Genomic DNA, 22,966 nt, shown 5'->3' with positions numbered 1-22,966 from the left:
AGGAAACATAGGCAAGGCCAAACCAGAGATCTCCGTGCCGCTAAGATGTCTTTCCCTGTGTTTCTTCTGAGTCATGTTTTGGTCCAAGAACCATATCAATTCCCTCCTCCCTGCCCCCAGCCCACATCTGTAAATGTCTGTATGATCTCTGCAGCATAGACACAAATATACACAACACCTTTATCTTTGTGCAGGGATTTCCCCCTCAAACTAGATATTCCCAACATCCTGATAGCTTTTTTAATTTTAAAAACTACTCAGCTGTCTTTTTATTTATTAAACTAGAGATTCCCAACATCCTGATAGCTTTTTTAATTTTAAAAACTACTCAGCTGTCTTTTTATTTATTACAACATTCGTATTTTGTATGAAATATCCGCGAGATCATCCTTTCTCCTAAAGCATTTTTACTGTAGTGTTCTGTCCCTGTCTCTCAGGCACAAGGCTGCTGACTGGAAAAGGTACAAAGCTTCTCATTTAAATGAAGAAACAGAATGTTGCCGTGTTGATATACTTTATTTCAGTATTTATGAAACGTACATTAAAGCAAAAACGAATTATGTGAAATATTAACCGCTCTGCATGGCAGAGATTAACTGATGCAAATCAATACTAGTTTAACTGTATTTTGGATAATGTGCTCATACCTACAGTTATGTATAGATTTTGTATGTGCAGATGTGTGTGTCTGTGTATTTCATCTCTACTCCTCTAAATGAATTCATTCATACAGAAAGCAAATTGTCACTTCAAACACTGAGGAAGACAGGTTGCGTACTGCGATAAAAGCCCTAGGAATCACTCGTACCCAGCACCTTTCCTTTTGAGACTTAAATCTTTAGAATGCAATCGGTTTCATTGCAGCAGTGCTTAATAGCCAGGAGATATGCCAGTTCTAACCACAGTCCAGGGCCGCTTCCTCCAAATACAGCCTACTTTTACAGTTATGCATTAGGTGGCATTCTTTGTGATTTATGAAAGGCAGTTTCTGCAGAATTATTTATGCATTTGGTAATTAAATGCATTTGGACTAAATTCTAATTTCTAGCTTCATGTCAAAGTCCCATTCATATTTTATTACTGCATATTATTCAAAATTATCCTGCAGATACTAGACCCAACTGATAAATATTCTCCTTTTTTTTAGGAAATAAAAATATAAAGACAAAACTAAGGGAATGAAAAGATAAAAGGAAAGTGATCTCCACAGACCACAGGTGTCAAACTCGCCGTGTTATGTGACATTTTGCGACATTTTCCCCATTCACGGGGCTGGGGTGGGCGTGGCCTAGTATGATGCATCTGGCCAAGGGGCTGCCAGTTTGATACCCCTGCTATAGACTTTAGCAAAGGTTACTTATATAGCCTAATAACTTGTCCAGAGAAAGCAATTGGCCATCTTATGGCTCACTGATTCTGGGTAAACATTCTAATCTTAGAAAGTATAGGCAGGAAGGTTGGGTGAATTTGAATTCGCAATATTTCTAAGAAGCTTCAAGCTCAGTTTAATCGAATTTCAAGAGTGTACACAATGGGCTCTCCTCCAGAATGCTTCTGGATTCTGGCATTTGTAGATAAGCAGAGAATGGCATCCACAATATGAGCCGAATGCTTGAGAAACCATACTTCTGAAATAATACAGGCAGTCCAAACAGGTTATATTCCCCAAAAGGAAAAAGATAGGGCAACCCAGCATTGATAACAAATGCACTAAAACACATCCTCAGAAAAAAAAAAGAGAAGGGAGCAGTAATATCTTTCAGACGCAGAAACAGCCTTCAAACAACTTTAAATGGCCTTTCTTATTAGAGAGTGAATCCAGGAGAAGAATTTAAAACTTTATGGAGAGTGCATATCGATGGCAAACAGCAAAGATCAGAACAAACAAAACCGTCTCCACAAGTCTTCCAATAAGCAAAGGCACCAGAGGTGTCCATTTTCCACTCTCATTACTTGTAATGGCTTTAGAAGTTCTAAAGGATAAGATTTGGCGAGACAAACAAATGCTTCAGAATAAGATTAGGGCAGGGGTGTCCAAACTTGGGAACTTTAAGACTTGTGGACTTCAACTCCCAGAATTCCCCAGCCAGCCGCCTGGGGAATTCTGGGAGTTGAAGTCCACAAGTCTTAAAGTTCCCAAGTTTGGACACCCCTGGATTAGGGAGACAAATACAAGTGGGAGTGCTATGCAAATACCGATGCTACATAGATGATTAACCACAGTGCAACCATAGAGCTCTAGAAGGCTTTCATGGCAGAGCAGAAAGGCCGGCATGGGGTATCACAAGCCAGAGTTTCTCTTCACAGTTTCTGACGAGGCTTCCTACTTAAAAGCAGAAATGTAGGCCACGCTGAATGAGACATAGAAAATAGGTCTCTTGGTTGTTGTTTTTTTTCTTTAATAGAACATTGCTGCAACACATTTCAAATATAGCACCATGCACAGCTAATTCAGGTACGAAGCACTGAACTCTGAGCACACAATTTGAAAATAGCCATTCTTCCTTCCCCCCTCCCCCATTTTCACAGAAAAGTTATATCTATATCTCTTGAAATATATTAACATTTTTCTTATACTCTTAACTCTTTTCATTATATATTGTTTTTTTTTCCTATGGACATTTTTTTTTAAAGTGGAAAGAATCAAGAATCGACACAGACTGCTCTGAATCTCAAAATAAGTGTCTCAAAAAAACCAAGGGGATAAAGTCCGAGGAAAATAACGGAAGTCTCAAAAATAGCTCTGACCATTGTTTCAATAAAGTGCTTCTTCTAGGTTACTTTAATAACCCCACCATCACCTCACTGATATCCCACACTTTTCTTGCCACCAAGTCATCTGTGGCCTTGGGCAACAACTGCTCCTCCTTGCAGTCTCCAAAATATTTCCCAGATATGCCCTCAACTTCAGGAGAAGTGGACAGATAAACAATGGTCTGGGCTCCTTCTGATGGAGACTTGAAGAATGCCCAAGATACCAAATTGAAAAGGGGCTTGGCTAATAAAGGAATATGTACATACCTACCTAGATTTGTTCTGACAATACCAGGATGTAATACATTCACAGTGACACCTGTGTTTTGTATGCGTCGGGCTAACTCCCTGGTAAACAATATGTTGGCCAGTTTACTTCGACTATAGGCAAAGCTTTTGTTATAACTTAGTTCACTGTTTAAGTCATCAAAGTTGATTTCTCCATGTTTGTAAAGCTTGGAGGATACCACTACAATCCTACTGGGAGCAGAACTTTTTAGAAGACCAAGGAGAAGATTTGTGAGCAAAAAGTGACCTAAGTGATTGACGCCAAACTGCATCTCAAAACCATCCTCTGTCTTCATATAAGGACACTGGAATATCCCGGCATTGTTGATCAGGACATCCAGTCTTGGCTCTTCCTGTAGGAGAGAGGGAGAGAGAGATTAAAATCTTGTCTTCTAAAGGAAAAATGGTTCTTAATATTTCATGTTCACAAAGCATCTTTGATATCCTTCTTCCCCAAATTTTCTAATTGCACAATTTTGAAAGCCTGTCAAACCTACACAAAGTTCCTGAGACGGGGAAAAAAGAAACCTGTCAAATGAAAGTCAAGCACCACAACACAAAAGGAACATAGCCAATCCTTACAGCTTCGTTCATGAGGACTTGATTGTTATGTGCTTTTTTTAAAAAAGACACACATTTATTAGAATTGCAATGCATCTTTTATTCAGCAATTTGCATGGGGATCTCTTTCTTATTCCCACAGAAATAATCTTGTGAGATTGTCTGGGTGAGAAACAGTAATAGTTTCTCAAAGTTTCCATAGATGAAAGATGATTTGGAACCTGTGTTTCTCATGCTGGCTGCAAGGATTGGGTGGCCATCCAGTTGTTACAATTTCCAGAAATCCTAGCCACCAAAGCCATGATGAGGTGTATTGGTAAACAATATTTATGAGGCTCACAGGTTTGTGACTATCCAGCATTCCTCCCTATTAGTTGTGCCAGTTAGGATCAGTAAGAATTACAGTACAGCAGCCACAGGAAGTGGGCACAAGTTCTCCATTTCTGCAACAGGATAAAATCTATTATTAGCTGAACTTCTATCGAACAAGCAAAAGCAAACCCAACATTGCTCACGTATATATTTTGTAATTCTCTTCATATGCTCTGGAGATGAAAACATTCCTACATCTTAGTCTGACGCAGTCTTCTATTTGATTGAGGTAATTTAAAAATAAAACACCCTCCTCTGTTCCTTAAGATATAAACATAATTTTACATCTTACAATTTGTATACAAAAGAAGCAGAGAAGCCTGAAGGACGAGCATATCTAACTCATCTACCCAGTTTTAAATCAAGAGACGACTGTTCCTGTCTTAATTTTATAATGTTGAAGTGGTGCTTGAGGTTATGAGGCACTCAATTGTTCTGAGCTAGTCTGCATTTCAGGCCTCACATCCTATCCTCACCACTTAAAACACTCTGCAGTGCTAATATTCATGCCGGAAAGGCTGTTCATCGCTTCTTCAGCAATGTCTGGGGGGAAAAACAGTCTCTTGATGTTGCATGCTCCCAGTGGAAAATCACAACTATTTTAGTTTATCAATTTGCATGCACACAATGCAACGTATGTATTTATGGCCTTTTCCACATCTGCTGGATATTAATTCCCATAAGCTGAAGTGGTTTCTCTGGAGATACTAGTGGAAGGATCTGAACCCCTCTCTACATCTGCAAAGCATGCACTGTCTCTGAGCAATCCACACACATATGCTTCCTTACTGCAGCTCACGGATGAGGAGAGAATGATAAACAAAGCTCATTTGCACTGATGAAGAGGCTGGATAAAACTTGGATCTTTAAAATCCAATACAAAGGAGCCTCCTGATTTCACATTTTTTTAATAGCATCTACCAAGATCCAATATTAAAAAGTAAACTGGTTGCATTGTTGTCTAGTTACATTTTAACTATCGTGGATCTATTTTCAGCATCATCATGCTGCAAAAATATGAATGTAAAAAATGGATCCTCTTAATGTTGCATGATTTTTACTTGGAATACATAAGCAATTAGTATACTACAGATAACTTCCAACTACAAGCAATGAGTCATCTCAACCATAGAGTTGACTATTTAAAGTACCACCTGTAAGAGTTGCTTCACAAGCTATTAGGATGGCCAGTAGGAGTTTTCAAAACAACAGGTGCAGACAAATCTTTGTTACATAGGAAAACATGAAGGGGGGGGGGAGCAGAACTAGTTTATATTTTGCCTATGTATAGACTGCTCATGTGAAAGTGCTCACTGGAATTGTTATTTAACATACTTCATAATAAATTTTACTAATCAGGATATGGACACTTCTTCTTAGGGCTAACTGTTTCAACTAGAGGCTGCTACTATGGTAGGAGCCGGACATCATCTGGTGCAAAAATTTAGTTCTATGGCATGATCCCTCATAAATCTACACACTTTTTCATACCTGCATCATCCTGAATGCAATGTCTACAATGAACCATCACAAATATGGATCTGAAATCCATATTTGTGATAGTTCATTATAGACATTGCAACAACCCAATAATTACATAAAACCATGTTGGAACTGTTTTTGTTATGACTCATTGTATACAGATGGGTGTAATCAGTGATTTGACAGCTTTAAGTTTAGCTCATATAAAATAAGGCAAAACACCTAGGTTCTATATTTTGTATACATGTTTGCACTACAGTTACATCATCACAATGTGGCCTAGGATTTAATGGTGAGGTCATATAGATCAAATGGATTTGTGATCAATGCTGCCAAAAATAGTCACATCATGACAGTCAGGATTCCCTGTAAGCAGGCCGATGTGTTATCTGATGCTGGTTTCATATGGCTAACATGTTTTTGTGTCACAGCAATGTCAACAGTGTGAGATCAATTGCAGATATTTAATGGGATGGGGACTGAAAGATTCCATGTAAGAAAAACATGTGGATCTATACTTCATGTATGTCTTTGTGCCATGCTGCCAGAACCTGCATATGATATTCATGAACAGTGATGGCTTGTTATGTGCAGCTGCTAACCCTGCTCACGATTTTTATGACGAGATGAAAAACATTTGAACCACAATAATGAGATTCAAGGATAGACCCCAAATGCCTCCCAAATCTTCCCATCTGTGACAAGATAGTGCATGGAGGTGATACTGTCTTATGACTTTGCTACGCTCATAACTGAACCTATGTAAAAATCAGGCGAATGAAGAAGAGCCATTTTCCAGATTCCTACTTTAGCAATGGGGGTGGGGATCAAAAATAGTCGAGAGTGATAATTGTCAGCATGCATGTATAACTGTTAGGTGATGCCCATGAAAAAGCAATGGGAAATCAAGAGGTCTATTAAGAACCCATGTTTTTTTTCCTGTTACTGGATTAGCCTCAAAGGGCCTGACCTATTTTAGGGTGCACTAGGCATAATCTGCTCAGATTTCAGGTGAATCCCATGTAAAAGGCGCACCGAAGGAGAGAAAGACATTATGTTTGGTTTCCAAGGGCTGCAATGCGGACCCTGAGAGTAGCCATCAACCTGCTGCAAAAGAAATGTGGCTGCCTCGGCTAGGCGGCAGCTTGCAATTAGGCGAGGGTCCCTCTTTTACCTTCTTCCAGGATGGTCCAGCGGGATTCCTCCTGATCGTTCCACGCACGAAGGAGCCCAGGACTCCCTTTATGTTAGACCTCCTCTCCGCGGGGTGGCCTCAATTTGGGGTCCCCCAATGGGTTAAAGTCCATCCACCCCTCCCTACTCCCACCCGACCGTACCTGCAGCACCTGCTGGCAGAAGCTGCGCACGGAGCGGAGCGAAGCCAGGTCGAGCTCGTGCACCACCAGCTCCCCGCGGCATTCGCCCCCGCCGCGCGAGCAGAGGCCCACTTCGGCGCGGAGCTCGCGGGCGGCCTCCTCCGCGCGGTCGCAGTCCCGGCAGGCCATGATGACCCTCGCGCCTTGCCGTAGCAGCTCGGCCGCCGTGGCCCGCCCCAAGCCGCTGTTGGCCCCGGTGATGATGGCCGTCTTGCCCTCCATCAGGCCGCCGCCCGGCATCTTCAGCGCGACTTTTCTGGCCACGGAAGAGAAGCAGCGGACGATGAAGAGCAAACCTCCCCCCACAGCGGCGGCCAGGAGGATCCCAGCCGCGGCCATCGCCTAGAGCCCCAGCCTGGACGGGATTGGGCGCGGACTGGGCCGACCAAGGGATCATTCAAGAGTTACGACCCAATGACATCGCGCGGCGGGCGGGGGGAGGAGGAGAGGGAGCGAGGAATCTCCGGGAGTCCGGTAGGTTGGCCCGTTGGTCTCGCTTGGCATTCTGGGAAACATAGTTAGCGGGCGCGAAGTCGGGATTCGATTTTTACCTGTCGCCCACCCTGCTCCGTCCTGATTGCCTTTTTTTCTTTTTTGTTCTATCTTTGTCATTATTATCACGATAATAATAAATAAAATAATAAATAAAATATAATAATAAAATAATATCAAGGGGCGTGCATAATCGCATACCGTCCCTGTCCTACTGTCCCCATTGATACGTACCCATTTCATTCATACTCATGTTTATTCTTACACCTATTTTGTAAACGATTGACAAATCAAATAAATAAATAAATTACTATGCAAATAAATGAGCTTAAATGATTGTCATCTTGCTTTAAAACAAGTTGAGCAGGTGCAAAAAGAAACCGGGTTTATGACTTACATCCACAAAGCTGGAAAATAATTTGCTTAGTTAATTTGCTTTCATCAGTGTCTATAGTTACTTATAATTTATAATATAGTGCTTATAATTTGGTATTCGTTCACGTTCAAACTTCTTTCTGACCTATTAAATCTAATTTCCACTTGCTTAACATTTTTCCTCTGTACCATGTGTAGAAGATAACACTTTATCTATTTGATGAACTGGATTCTGTTCTACAGTTTATGGTGTAATAAAATTACAGTGTTTAAAATTGCCATCAGATTCTTCTTTTCTGTTTGCAGTATAAACAGAAAGATTAAATTATTCATATCTAGTTTCCTGTTTGATTTAGGATCTCCAGTATACTTACTTAAAGGAGAACAAATTCCAGATGTCTGCATTCAACTGTTACAGGGTGAGGAAGGTCAGCTTAAGTAGATATACTTTTACTACTTGGGATATGTTTTATTTAATAAATGTTAGAAATTCAACCAATGCTGTTTATGCTTGTGTATGTATTACAAAACACTTATCTGTAATCACACATCCCATGAAGTCTCATTTAAATAACTAGTTGGGTAGAAATCAGTGACGTGCGGTGAGGGTTATGGCTGGGGAGGCTGGTGACGTCATCAGGAAGGCGGGGAATGGAACCACGTGTGCAGACCACGTGTGCAGACCACGTGGTCTCGTTCTCCGCCTTCCTGAGTGAACATTAAGGGGACCGCGGCGTAGCATTACTTCCTCCACCGGCACCAGTCCCTTTCACCCCGCTCAAGCCTTGCCGCCTGCAGCCACCGCCCGCCCTCGCTGCTCCTTTCATTGCTTGCCCGCCCGCCTCTAAGGCACGCCAAAGCCTCCTTCGTCCCCCCCCAGCGCGCGCCCTTTTTATTTCCCGCGACACCCCCCCCCATTTCGGGAAAGCTTTCCCCATTGCCTGGGGGGTGAGGGGGGCGGCTCCTCTCCCCCCACTCCCTCCGTCCCTGCCTCTCTCCTCAGCCCCAAAGCTCCGTCCGCGCGACTCACTTCCAAGGCGGTGGCTGCTCCATCCCGCTCCGGCTCTGGAAGCGACCGAAGATCAGGCTGCGTCGCTCGCTCGCTCGCCGGACTGCTTCAGCGCCATTCTGGCTACCTTCGTCCATCCGCGCCCGGGAGATGCGGAAGCAGTCCGGTGGACGAGTGACCGAAGATCTTGCTGCCTCGCTCGCTGCCTCGCTCGCTCGCTCGGTGCCTCGCTCGCTCGCTCGCCGGACTGCTTCGGCGCCATTCTGGCTACCTTCGTCCATCCGCGCCCGGGAGATACGGAAGCAGTCCGGTGGACGAGTGACCGAAGATCTCGCTGCCTCGCTCGCTCGCCGGACTGCTTCGGCGCCATTCTGGCTACCTTCGTCCATCCGCGCCCGGGAGACGCAGAGGCAGAAATGTTGTCGGCGCCTCCAGATGACGAACCAGTCGCTTGCTTTCGTCATCGGGAGGCCGATAACATTTCTGCCTCCGCGTCTCCCGGGCGCGGATGGACGAAGGTAGCCAGAATGGCGCCGAAGCAGTCCGGCGAGCGAGCGAGCGAGGCAGCGAGCGAGGCAGCGAGATCTTCGGTCACTCATCCACCGGACTGCTTCCGCATCTCCCGGGCGCGGATGGACGAAGGTAGCCAGAATGGCGCCGAGGCAGTCCGGTGGATGAGTGACCGAAGATCTCGCTGCCTCGCTCGCTGCCTCGCTCGCTCGCTCGCCGGACTGCTTCGGCGCCATTCTGGCTACCTTCATCCATCCGCGCCCGGGAGACGCTGAGGCAGAAATGTTGTCGGCCTCCCGATGACGAAAGCAAGCGACTGGTTCGTTATCCGGAGGCGCCGACAACATTTCTGCCTCCGCACCTCCCAGGCGCGGCCGGACGGATGTATATAATATTATATATATATAGTATATAATATTATATACTATTATTCCATGAAGAGAGGTGAGGCCCTGCCTCCCTTGCCTCTACTGACCGCACGTCACTGGTAGAAATAGTACGATTACTGAGTGATACCCGTTGCTTTGGAAAGTATGACATGAAAATTTCTGTCATTTGAATGATAGCATCATGAAACAAATGACATCATTTAATCAGGTCTGATGTCATACAAGTTACTAATTGCTGCAGATGATGTAATTTGTGTCACAGAGATGTGAATGACATCATTTAGATTACTTTCTAATGAAGTTGTCAGATGGTGGGGTCAGGATAGGAGCTGATACAGTCACACACAGGGACAGCACTTAAACAAATGAGGGAGTTCTTTCTAAACACTGCCAAACAAAGCCTTTAATCACACATTTCCACTGTCTGAAATTCCTTAAATATGGCACGATCTCTTCTGGTCTTTTCATGCATGCATAACACACTCTATATTTTCTCCCTGGCCTGCTTCCTGCCTGCCAGAATCTCTGCCTGCCAGAATCTCTGGACTTGTAATCTCCACATCGTTCCATGTTTACCAAGTGATGTCCTCTCTAGCAACATGTCCTGCAACATCTGCAATTTTAAAAAAATCCCTTCTCTGCTTTCTTGCCTCTTTTTATATCATACCTATGACATACATGTGCCAGTCTACAAGTACCTTCCAACATTTCCCTATACCTGCCTATGTTCTAGCGGTCTTGTGCTAAGTTATCTGTCTATTAAAACCCATGACGTGGGCACAGACCCAACCTCTTTCCTTTAACTGGGCACTTCAATCTGCTGCAGATGCCCTTGTTCAAATGGGGTAGGTTGCAGCAGAAATCCGATGTGCTGCATGCCATATTTGTTGTGCTGATTATCTGGTAAGATTTCACTGTATTACCTTTGGATAACAACTTTAAACAACACCCCAGGATTGTTCTAAGTCCAGTTTTATCTATTTGGAAAAAAAATAGTAGTAAAATCATTTAGATGAGATGACCATCTAGAAATGTGATAATAAATATAAGTGTATTGTGAACTTTGCCGACTCCTTGCCAGCCTCACTTTTAATTTATATCATCAATGGTAGATTCTATGGGTGGGATGTCAGAAACAGCAGCGTGTAGCCTTTGGTTGTGGCTGAACACCCCCACCTCCCCCAATCCATATCTCCTTTATCTCAAAGCAAGATCTTGCCAGGGACGTCATGTTCATGCTCACTAAGCAGAATGAGATTCCCCTCAACCCCTCCTTTTTCTAAGACGTGAGGCTTTTTTTAGAAACTGAGAGAGCTCTTATATGGGAAGAAAGAAAACAAAACGTGTGTGCTGATGTAGAAGGTAAAAGCTGAGATATCAGATTTAAGCTTGGGGTTTCAAAAAAAGAACAAAAACAAGAAAAATTGAATCAAAAAGGAAATATTGCTTGGATAAATATTAGCAAGTGACTAGTTAACATTGCATTGTTATTCTTTATTTTCTGTTTGCTAGTCAAAGTTGCTATTTCTGAAGTTTATTTTATCTATATAAGCTCAGTATGAATAATGCAACCTGGGATAATTAATTAATTACCATATTGAGAGCTTCCCTATCTTAGATTCATAATTAGGGGCAGGTATGTTAAAATATAAATACAGAAAAACAGATACATGTAGAAAGAGTAGCTGGGACAAAACCAGACTCCTCAATCACAAACCAACATAGCCAATATACAAGCTCAGTCTCGCCTCCTGATTCCCTAGACCATGTGTCACAACATTGTTAGCCTATCCATCATAGTCTGTGATTTAGTTAATCTGTACATTTATTTATTTATATCCCACTTTATTATTCTTTACAAATAATTCCATACAGAGAATTTATAAATCACCTTCATCTTCCTATTTTCCCCATAACCATCATGTGAGATGGGTTGGGCTAGGGGTGGGAACCTACTGGTTTAACAACCGGTTTGCTGCGTGCGTGTGCGCAGTTTAGAGAAATCTCACCTTCTGCATTATTATCAGTGAGAAAAAAACAGCGGAGGCCTGGAAATTAACTGCCGCGCCGATCCACTGCGCTTCGGAAAAGGAAATATAGGTGAGTATAATGCAGGGGCGGGTGGGCGCGCCCACTTCAAAGTCGGAGTGAACTGGTTCGCTCCCAGCTGATAGTCGGAGCTACTGGTTCCCCCCGAACCGGTCTGAACTAGTAGAATTCCACCCCTGTGTTGGGCTGAAAGAGAGTGACTGACCAAAGTTATACAGCTAGTTTTCATGATTAAGGTGGATCTGAACTCACACTCTCCTGCTTTTTAGCCTAGTGCTTTAACCACTAGTTTTCCACTGAGTTTATATATGTAATAGTAGTACTATCTTGATATTTTCAATAATCATTTGAAGAGTTACATCTTTATCATATGATAACTACCATTTAACATTGAACATGCAATGCTTGCACTAAGGAAGAGGGAGAAATACAATGTCTTTTCTATCTTTTGTTACAATAAAATGTTGATAATTATTTATTAGGAATTCTATTCTTTGAGAGAATGGTCATTCATTGATTATGGAAAAACAATATATATGTGCAGAGTTTAATTCTGTAAGATAATTGGTTAAAATGTGAACGTTCTTTGATGAAAAGTTCTTAAGTAGAAAAATCCTGAACATTTAGATTTTATTAAGATGGGAAAGTAGTTTTAAACAGAGGTGGTTTGCTTATAAATAACAAGATAATAGCTGACATTTTCAGTTCACAGCACATCATCATTCAGAAGGATAAATAATGTAATACATTTAAGAAAGCAAAGGGATAAAAACAAAGCTACATCTGATTCCGTTGTGAGGAAAGCCTAAACTGGGGTGGTTTGATCAGAGAGAGAATGAATGGAGATCACAATGTAAAACAAATAGGAAGAGTAAATAGGTTGAGGAAAAGGGAAAGACGGAGAAAGCCATGGCTAGATGGAACTGATAAAAGTCCTGAAGAGGTGAATAGTTTAATGAATGAAGGCTGGAAGAGGTGAATAGTTTAATGACTGGAAGAGGTGAATAGTTTAATGAATGAAGGCAATATAGGAAACAATCTATGGAGGCAATGGAATGAAGGATAATTTGGAAGGCTAGAGAGGTAGGGAATACTGTAGTCTTGATGTAGACCAATGTTACCTGTATTTTGCTTTTCTTATTTTATGCCCTTAATTTCTTTTGTTATTTCTTATTGGTGTCTGTGTTCTTCATACGGTCATGCAACTTACCATGAAAGGAAATAGCACAATAGATATGTATTTATGTATGTTTCATCAAAGTGGATCTAAATCATTTTTGAACTCTGGTAGGAGTCCTGCAATGGTCAAATGCAGTGAGAAATATGGAGCTGGAGCAGGATCAGTTTAAACATTCATTTGGCAGTATGCTTTTAAACTATTATTATTTTTCTTCCCAGTAGAATAGGTACTAGGGCTTCAGATCCCACAAAAAACCTTTGAACCTGAACCTGTTTAAAAAATTATGTATAGACAGTTCTACATTTGTAGATACTCCTATTAATTCTGCAAGTTAGTTTCAATAATTTTGGAATGTGTTGAGCAGTACATTTTTAGTTTGTGCTGAGCTTATGGCTATAACAGACTTCCACAAAGCCAAGGAAGTGTTTGAAAAGCTCTGAGGTTATTAATTTTCAGGAAAACTGGACTCACGTTCCCAATTGCAGTGACTTGGGAGCTACTATGATAATAATCAGCAAAAAGCAAAAATCACAACACTCACCATCTGTAAATGGATGAAGATGTTCACCATAGCCTGCTTATGTATCCTTCCAAGGCAGATTCCCTCAAGCTCATCAGAAATTTATGGCTATACATTACACAGAGCAGAGATGTTCACTGAGAATTTTCTGCCCTACTTCTCATTAATTTGTTTGAAAGGCCAAAGAGCTTTACTTGCAGGTTCTCCTATGTGGTGATTAATGAGAAAGGACAGTAACAGCAGCCCAAACGTATGCTGCTGTATTCATTAAATGCTGATTATGTTGACCTAAAAGTTCTGAAGTTTAAATTAAAACAGTATGTATGTATGTAATGGCAAACCTTTTGGACTTGGTGTGTCAAAAATACAGATGATGCCTGACTTGACTACTGGTATGTCCCATGCCATCCACCCCTTTTAGTCCACCCCAAACAATAGCACCACAAGCCTGTGCCTCAAGTAGAGACCCAGACCTTGACCCTAGCATTACTGCTATTACTCAAAAAGGCCACCTCACAGTTCCCCAAAACATGTGAGCCTTGGGGGTTGGAATCATTGCCCTCATGGCACAGGGCTCCCCAGAACTATTGCTTCACTTCAGGTGCTGTTCTTTCTGTTGACAAGGCCCCTCTGGGCTACCCAAGGTTGCTCTGGATCAGGGGTCTCCAACCTTGGCAACTTTAAGCCTGGAGCAAAGCTGGCTGTGGAATTCTGGGAGTTGAGGTTCTCCAGGCTTAAAGTTGCCAAGGTTGGAGGCCCCTGTTCTGGATCACCCTGAGGCATTCTTTCTTGAAGCAGCTTTGGAAGAAGCCCTTTCACAGCCTCTGCAAAATTCACAAATGTCACATTCTCGCACCATTTTCTGAGGGTCCGGAGGCCACACACCCGATTCTTGCACAGCCACTGCAGCCTCCAAAAACCATACAAGAATAGGGAGTTCTTTCAAGAATAATTGTTGGGTGTTGTTGAATGCTGACATACCACCCAAAATGGTGTGGCGTGTCATCTTTGATGTATTATAGCTTTGTCATCACTGGTATAGGGCTACCCAGCTCCACTTCATAATTCTGGGTGGCGAACAGCAAATGTCAGCTTTTCTTGTTTCAGTAGAAATAGTTTTATTCTACACTATTGAGCGTGGCCTCTACTGGGAGCCTATAAGGTCTGACAGACTGTATCTTACAATACAGTATCTAGTAGTAGGCAACATAGTTTCCCAGTCCCATCTAACTTTTAAAATCTATTTATCAGGTATCTATCCATCTATCATCTTTCTGTCTGTTAATCTGCCATGCTGTAAAGCATAACACAAGCTTCTCGTAACACTTCTTTGCAATGGTATGTTGGGGCTCACTGGTCACTGGTGATTGGCCACTGGTCACTGGTGATTGGCCATGTCAGATGGCAGCCATTTTTTTTTTTGAAGAGGGAAGTTTCTACTACAGCTTTTTCACAAAAGTTTAAATCTGCCCCCAGCTCTACAGACAGCTCTACAACATAAGCAAAATTTCATTAAAAACTGATTATAGTTTGTGGGCAATGATTGTTTATTAAACTTTGCACTGGGCTGTACAAATTCCATAGCTTTATTTCCTGACATTAAATAAGTCAAAGCTAGAAATGTTGTCTAAAAACAAATAAGCTTTGCAGCATTTAAAGTGTTTTATTGTTTATTCAAGAATGTGAATATAAAAATGTGCCCCCCCACCCCCATCAATATAGCCTTGATAGAAACCCACATGTGGAAATATTAAACTTAATAGCAAATTTATGGGCAAGGTAAATGGAACTAATTTTTGGCTGGGTCCTCTTTCAGTTTGGATTTGTGGTACTTCTGTCCAATGCCATACGGTACATGTGCAGCGATTGTGCCCAGCTGCTGTGCTCCTTCAATGTGAAACATCTGATCGTCGAAGAAAATGTGAGGTCTGATTTTTGCCAAGATTGGACCCTTGGGTGCCCCTGCAAGGAAGAGGGCTTCGTCAATCTGCACTCCCCAGCTTCGAAGAGTCTTCAGCACTCTAGCTCCAGAGCTGGCAGCACTCCTGGCTGTCACCAGATAAGTCCTGATTGGTGAGTCCAACCGTTCGTTCTTAAGGTAAAACTTCTTCTGGAGCATTCCAAGGTCTTCCAGGAAACATTTCAAAGGACCCTAAAGGTGCAAAAACATCACAAATACATTTAGAATTCTACACCATTTTTTTTTCTTTAAAGAAAGAGTCAGGATTGCTGATCATTAATGGGACTTTCAATGCATTGCAAACTTGTTGACTGTCACGCATATGTAGATATATCTAGACCGCCTTTGTAATTTCAATTGAGGGGCCAATTCCATGAGGGCAAAGGCTTCATTAAAAAAATCCATCCATTAAATAAGGGTGTATAAGCTGTCAGAATCCAACACCATCCTGAAGTTAAGATTATTTATCAACAGGAGAGATGGCAATCTGTAGCTACACGTGGCTTTCAGCTCATAGTGTTCCCCAAAATGCACCATCCAATTTTAGCAGCCAATTGAAAAACTGACAGCAACGTTTTTGTCTTTTTATCTTTAAGTGCCAATGTCATTATGATTCTGGGTATTTTTAAAAATTATTACTCATTTTATTTGGTTTTGCCATATTTCTTCGCTAAAGTAGTCCATTATCAGATCCTTTGAACTGGTTATAAATATTTCAAATAAATACATAAATAATGAACAAGCTGCTTTATGCATATCTCCGCCAAATTATTTGCAGTTCTTAAAAGCTTCATAAACATTTTGAGCAAGAAGTTCATACTTAAATCAAAACACAAATTCCTCAGAAGGAAATTTTCAGAAAAAAAAAATTAAAATCAAAACACAAAATGAAAATATAGGCCACATGAGAAGGACAAAGAAAATGTAGAAGGTGGCCACTCTACCTTCGCCAGAGGTGTATTTTCATGGATCTTCTCATGCTCAAAAAAAATATCCAGGCCATGTTCTTTCACAATGATTTCAGACTCATCAGAAAAAAGAACAGCATCTCCATCAAAGGCTACTCGGAGTTGTTTTTCATCAAAAGGCACATTCTTATTTCCAGAAAATAAAGTGGCAGCAGCAATTCCTGCAGAAATATTACAGAAACAATTCAGGATGCCTTCTACTAAATCTCAAGGCCAGCATTAATGAATATTTCAAAAATGTACAAAATTGTCAGCTAGTTATGTGAGCAAAAATTGCAAGATCTAATGATTTTCTGCCTTTCTCATAGAGAACTAGAATTGCCATTATGAACATGCCCACGTAGACTAAATGGAACACATTTTTTTTTCTGTTCAATTGTGTCAATTTATCGGAGACTGTACAAGTCCCTGCAGTTTTCTTGACAAGGTTTTTCAGAAGAGGTTTGCCACTGCCTCCTTCTTAGGGCTGAGAGAAAGCGATTATTCCAAGATCACCCAGCTGGCTTTGTACTCAAAGTGGAACTAGAACTCATAATCTTGTGTTTAACCACTACACAAGAGTCCAGTATACTTGGAGACAGAAGACACAGCTGCATTGCCTTCTTATTAAACTATTCTCAAGTATGTAGAATCAGACCCATATTTTTAAATTTCTAATTAAGGTTTTGATTTAATCAAAAATTCCCATTTTTTTTAAATTAACAAATTGACCCAATTAAAGATTTTATTGAAAATGCAAATAATTCATCAAAACTTTGCTTAGTACTCAACCAAAGCAATGAAAAATTCAATGCAAACCTGCTTCTATGGCTTCCTGGACTTTTTCAGAGTCAGCAGAAAGATACAGATTGGTAAGGTATCCTTTCAGGTACCCGATGGGACTCTTGCCTCCAGTCATACAAAATCGTTCAATTAGAAGACCTAGATATTAAGAAAAATTCTCAGTGCCAACTCATGCAGAAAAACCTCTTACTTGCTGCTGTTATTTATGTAATAGTTGTGTCCCAGTTACAAACGGTTTGAATCTGCTTTAAATTTTGTTAACTTGACATTATATTTATGTGCAATATATCTGAAATCTTTCTAGCTGCAAAATGCTAAAAGAAAGCAGCTGAAAAGAACCAGATATTTCTTGTTGAAAGAATACATCTTCAGCTAGGTTGGAAAAAATCTCTCTGTGTGTCAGGATTCTACTCAACATTTCAAGAGAAAAACTATTTTCCTCCAGACTGATATTTTGCTAATATAATTACCTACTAGTATAATCCAGGGGTAGTAATGCTGGCATAGAAATAAAAAGGGTCACAGACTTCCTAAATGCGGAAGAGTACATTTCTAGGTAGAAGACTGAGCTGCAACCAGTTGTATAGCTCCGCTTTTAAGAATAGGAATAGGTCACACATAGCTGGCCAGCATACCTTTTATGGCTCAGAGTAATTAAGATTAGATATCTGAGCTCCATTTTTGTATTTTGGGCTTGAAAGGCAAAGCAGGTGGCCTAAAACAGAGGTGTTCCCGACCTTTCTAGTCAATGACTGACAGCGGTGGGGGGGGGCATGGTTTCACATGCGCTACCTAAATCCCACACACGTGCAAATTAAGTTTCAAGTGCTTACTGGCTGCTTGCACGGCCCAGTTCCCAACAGGCTACAGACTGGAGGTTGGGGACTCCTGGCCTAAAAGATAAGATGGTCTCAAAAGACCCTATCTCTCCTTACTTTGGGGTATGACCTTTGATGAAACTCTTTGGCCAACAACAACTGCAATACAATGATGCACTGCCCTACATTTGTCTATGGAGATTCTCAGTCATCCAGATCACGGTTGTCCCAAAAGTGCTTTTTTCAAGAAGCTGAAGAAGCCTCTTGGATGAGAAGCAAAACGTCTTCAAAGAAAAATCAGAAAGCCCAGTTGTCTCTTGAAAAAAGCACTTTTGGGACTGTCCTACATTACATTTAACTCTGTAGTGCCATCAAATCTTCACAGCTCTGCTTTTCACACAAAAGGAATAACAATTAATGAAACACCCTTCTTTTAGTCTTAGAATTCTATAGGATGCAGAAAGATGAAAGATATCACAGTAGCCTAGCCTAATGCATAGGCAACCAGACTTCAGACTCACCGTAGTGGTTAATGCTGTTGATAAGTCTCACTCCCACTTGGGCATGATTATTAGTCATGAGCACAATATCAAACAGCTCTTCATCATCAGGATATAGTTCACGAAGTCGTGCATTTACATGTTCCACCGCCTATGAGGAACAAGTGGATAAACACATATATTTGCTCAATTATTTCATCAAGAGGCCTGGGTGGGATATGCCTAGAAGAAGAATGCACTTACCAGTCTAACCTGTCTATGACTTCACTTTTTGACCTCTCTTCAGGGATCTGTTAGGGCTTGCTGGAGATGTATCAAACCCAATTGCCTTCCTTTAACAACTACAGTAACTAAGATGCTGAAGAACATAAATAGGGATGGCTTCATTGAACAGAGAGAGATGGGTGTCCAAGCAGCAGTAGCTTGATACACAACAGGCAACAACCTGGGTTGGACATAGATGACCTGTCCTGTGTCCCTTAGGCTAGCTTGTTCTCCAAGCATGTGGAAGAAAGTGATCCATTTGCATGACTGAAAAGTCAATTACTAGCATGATTAACTTCAAGCGCCTGGAATGGGTGGAGGGCATAATGTTGCCCTTTGCCTTAGGGAATAAAAGTTACTTGAGGTTTCCCTTGATAACTCTGCATTGTATGCATAGACTGCAAGTGACTCATCAGCATTTGTTTACAAGTCTTTCTCAACCTCACCTGGTGAAATGGGAGGCTGAGCATGAAACTTTGCCTGATCTGCTTCAGCACACTTTCTCAGCTTCTGTCATCATTCATTTTCTGCTTTTTCCCTGAAATAGTATAATCCCCTTGATGAAAAAGAAGGGAAGTTTAAGATAGAGCTATGAATTAGCTAGGTTCTAGTTGGATGAATTAACTAGGAAAGGGCCCAGTGGAACAGCATATTACTTGCATGGTAAATAGGTCCACAGCTGAGTATCTTCAGCCACCATCAGTCAACACAGCTATACAAATGGAACACTATCCTAGTTTAAAGTTTAAAGTAATTTTTTAAATGCCCCTAAATTAGGGCTGCGGCAGAAGGGTGAAAATGATGCAGTGGCTCAAATAAGGGTACATACTGAGAAATGGATGGAAAATGAAGTATTGATAATGAAGAGGTGAGAAGTTGGAAAGAAAAGGACATGACAGTAGGAATTGTCTCTTCTAGCCAGTGATGGGAAGCTGACTATCTCTATAATAAAGAAGCTGAGGGAACACCAAATAGGGACAGTGGTGCAACTCACCCCATGTTTTTTACACAACAGTTTCTAGCAGATCACAAAGGAGGAAGTAAAGTATTTAACAAGTACTATAGAAAGAAGTAACAGCAACAACTCCAAATTAAAACAAAAACTGCTCCATTAGCAGCCTATTTTGATAGAATGTTGAAAACATTACAAAATTAAGCACTGAAATCCTTTTACATCACAGGAACTAGCAAATTTCTAACAAGTAACTTTGCCAACTCAGATGGTCTTTTTACCCATGTTTGAGTGCTGCCACACATACATTATGACCCAAAAGCTGCAGTCTAAACGTTTTAAATTCTGTTGAAATCCATGAGATTTAATGTCTGCACGAATCTCTTTTTAAGATAGAAATCCATGCAATTCAAATGTATATTGATTTAGTACAGATAGAATAACTCAATGCTTTTAGGTTTGACATTGTTCCTTTTTCAGAAGACAGAAGGAGGTGTAACGTAATAGAGTAATCATTATTTATGTGCAACTCCTCCTCCCATTTATAGCTCCAGTGACCAAGCTCTCTGCAAGCTGAAAAAAACATTAAATTAGGATAGGCAAATAGGAAATGTCCATTAGTATAAATGTACATCTTGACAAAAACCTCTGAATTTATATTTCAAAGTCTCTTAGAAGTATGAATCTAGTCATTAGAAAATCTGTAACATCTAAAGAACAGTTGCTGGAATTTGTTATGTCTAGCTTAATGAAAAGAAGGACATGACAACTGTGTTCCAATAACTGAAGAGCCATCATAATGACAAATAAAGTACACAATGAATAAAATAGCATATCATTTTTGGATAGCAATGTTCCAATATCCAAAGGGTTGCAACAAAGAGGAGGGAGTCAAGCTATTCTCCAAAGCACCTGAGAGTAGGACAGGAAGCAATGGATGGAAACTAATCAAGGAGAAAAGCAACCTAGAAATAAGGAGAAATTTCCTGACAGTCAGAACAATTAACCAGAGGAACAACTTGCCTCCAGAAGTTGTGAATGTTCCAACACTGGAAGTTTTTAAGAGATTGGACAACAATTTGTCTGAAATGGTGTACGGTTTCCTGCCTGAGCAGGGGGTTGGACTAGAAGATCTCCAAGGTCCCTTCCAACTCTGTTATTCAATTCTATTCCTAATTCTAATTCTAATTTATACATATTCACTGCATCTTTTTATTTAATAGGATTTAAAGATTGTAATATCTTTGTAATTAACCAGGAATTTCCCAACCCATTACCAAATATTGGGAGGCATCTCCATTGGTGTCTGGTAGATGGCAGAAGTATGAAATACAGTCATATTATTTGCCATGCGCTCCAGGGGAAAGGAAGGGAAAGGGAAGGGAGAAAGGAGAAAGAAAGAGAGAAAGAAAGAAAAAAGAGAAAAAGAGAAAGAAAGAAAGAGAGAGAAAGAAAGAAGAAAGAAGAAAGAGAAAAAGAGAAAGAAAGAAAGAAAGAAAGAAAGAAAGAGAAAGAAAGAAAGAAAGAAAGAAGGAAGGAAAGAAAAAAAGATCAGAAGCTGCACCAAAAAAAAAAAAAAGGCATGGGGGAAAAGCATGAGCTAAACAGATCTCTATTTAGAGTTTACCTTGACAAAGGCAAAAGCAGGGCCAGGTTTCAGAGTGACGTTCTCGTTGGCCTGTTGGTATTCCACGTATTTTTCCAGACCTTGCTCTTCATAAATTTTCCTTTCCTCCACCATATCGAAGAGAGCTCGGGAAGACACTGCGATGGTGATGGCATTTTGAGGCTTGGGCTGAAAGAAAGAGGAAGGAGGGGCGAGGGGGGGAAACCAAAACAAAACGGTTGAGCCCAAAACAAAATAAAGACGGGGAAGTCTTGGGAGAAGTCAACACGGAGTGGTAATGGGGGGGGGGCGCCTAGAGAAAAACAAAAACAAACCAAGGACACGAGAGGGAGGGGGGAGAGCTCCACGGAAGCCCACAAGTAGGAGTGGCGGGGAAAACAAACCGCACGCGGCGGGGGCATTTTAACAGCGTGGAAAGGAAAAAGGAAAAGCCGGCATGGTCCCTGCCCCTCTTGAGACAAGGGAGTCGCCGAAGCCGCCCCTCACCCTTCCCGCGCTTTGGCTCGCCATTCTCAGCGTCCCTTCTCGACGGAAACGCCCACCCTCCTCCGCCGCAACACCCACCGGCCGGGGTCTCTTGGTGCTGGTGAGGTTCTCGTAGGCAATCCTCGCCGCCTCCCAGTCCATCTCGGCTCCGTCGACCTCCCCTTGGGGGAGCTCCGTTTTGGTCTCCGCCTCACTCTTCTGGGGTTCCCCTTTGTCTGGGCTAGAGCCGCTCATGGTTTTTTGGGGGGGATTCGGGCAGACGGGAGGGAAAAAAACGGGTCTTCAACGAGGCCTGGAGAAGAAGCTGAGAAACCGCACTCCGCCAGGCATCCCCGGCCCCGCCCGCTACAGCAGGAAGCCGCACAACCGGCTCTTTTACGCCCGGAGCAGCGGAGTTTCTCTTGGGCTACGCGCGTCTATTAATGCCTTGCTTCGCCACACCCTTTGCGCTCGAGCTGCAGCTGGGCCGAGGCGGAGAAGGACGAGTGGGATGAGGAGCAAACGGTTCTCCGACTGAGCCCCCAAGGGCGACTTTCTTGGGTCTTTTTTTCCTTTTTGACTTTTTTAAAAAAGGAAACCTTAAATACAGGTAGTCCTCGGCTGACGACCACAATTGAGCCCAACGTTGATGTTGCTAAGCCAGACAGTTGTTAATGAGTTTTGCCCCATTTTGGGACCTTTCTTGCCACAGTTGTTAAGTGAATAGCAATCGCACTTAGGCTTATATACTGCTTCACAGTCCTCTCTAAGCAGTTTACAGAGTCAGCATGCTGCCCCCAATGAGTTTCAGTAACAATAACAGAGTTTGAAGGGACCATAGAGGTCATCTAGTACAACCCCCTGCTCATGCACAGAGACCTGTACTAGGGATATGAACCTGCTGACCTTTCTGATCAATAAGCTCAGTGTCTTAGCCACTGAGCCACCTAGTCTGGCACTAATCTGGGTCCTCATTTTACCGACCTCGGAAGGATGGATGGCTGAGTCAACCTTAAGCCAGTGAGAATCGAACTGCTGGCAGCCGGCAGTCACCATAAATAATCTGCAAGTATTGCATTCTAGCCACTGTGCCACACAGCTCTTTCACTTAACTGCCAATCACTGCAGTTAAGTTAGTAACATGGTTTAAGTGAATGTGGCTTCCCAGGTGACTTTGCTTGTCAGAAGTTCACAAAAGATGGCCACATGACCCTGGGACACTGCAACCATCATAAATATGAACCTGTTGTCAAGCATCTAAATTTTGATCAT

General features: G+C 41.8%; 2 protein-coding genes across 2 annotated transcripts; both read right to left on the bottom strand.

Moving 5' to 3' along the window:
* Window positions 1-497: 497 nt before the first annotated feature.
* On the bottom strand, window positions 498-7,790 carry LOC309385628 (retinol dehydrogenase 14-like). The gene is made up of 3 exons (XM_081940244.1): window positions 6,795-7,790; window positions 2,149-3,395; window positions 498-2,006 (listed from the first exon to the last, which is right to left on the bottom strand). Exons 1-2 carry the CDS (start codon window positions 7,170-7,172, stop codon window positions 2,778-2,780), a joined length of 996 nt encoding a protein of 331 aa, XP_081796370.1. The 5' UTR covers window positions 7,173-7,790; the 3' UTR covers window positions 498-2,006; window positions 2,149-2,777.
* A 7,090-nt stretch (window positions 7,791-14,880) lies between these two features.
* On the bottom strand, window positions 14,881-22,128 carry LOC309385627 (cytosolic 5'-nucleotidase 1B-like). The gene is made up of 6 exons (XM_081940243.1): window positions 21,794-22,128; window positions 21,230-21,397; window positions 18,408-18,537; window positions 17,084-17,206; window positions 16,262-16,446; window positions 14,881-15,509 (listed from the first exon to the last, which is right to left on the bottom strand). The coding sequence occupies exons 1-6, from the start codon at window positions 21,947-21,949 to the stop codon at window positions 15,147-15,149; spliced, it is 1,125 nt and encodes a 374-aa protein (XP_081796369.1). The 5' UTR covers window positions 21,950-22,128; the 3' UTR covers window positions 14,881-15,146.
* Window positions 22,129-22,966: the final 838 nt, after the last annotated feature.

This window comes from Natrix helvetica (genome assembly GCF_964273705.1).
Source record: "Natrix helvetica genome assembly, chromosome: 2".
NCBI lineage: Eukaryota > Metazoa > Chordata > Lepidosauria > Squamata > Natricidae > Natrix > Natrix helvetica.
Note: the sequence above shows the minus strand (reverse complement) of the source record. Positions and strands in the feature narration are given on the sequence as shown.

Coding starts and splice junctions, on each gene's coding strand:
- LOC309385627 (XM_081940243.1), bottom strand. CDS start 21,949: ATGAGCGGCTCTAGCCCAGACAAAGGGGAACCCCAGAAGAGTGAGGCG. Junction 18,538..21,229: donor CTGCTTTTGCCTTTGTCAAG/GTAAACTCTAAA, acceptor TGTTCCTCATAG/GCGGTGGAACATGTAAATGC. Junction 17,207..18,407: donor CAACAGCATTAACCACTACG/GTGAGTCTGAAG, acceptor CTTAATATCTAG/GTCTTCTAATTGAACGATTT.
- LOC309385628 (XM_081940244.1), bottom strand. CDS start 7,172: ATGGCCGCGGCTGGGATCCTCCTGGCCGCCGCTGTGGGGGGAGGTTTG. Junction 3,396..6,794: donor TCTGCCAGCAGGTGCTGCAG/GTACGGTCGGGT, acceptor TCTCTCCTACAG/GAAGAGCCAAGACTGGATGT.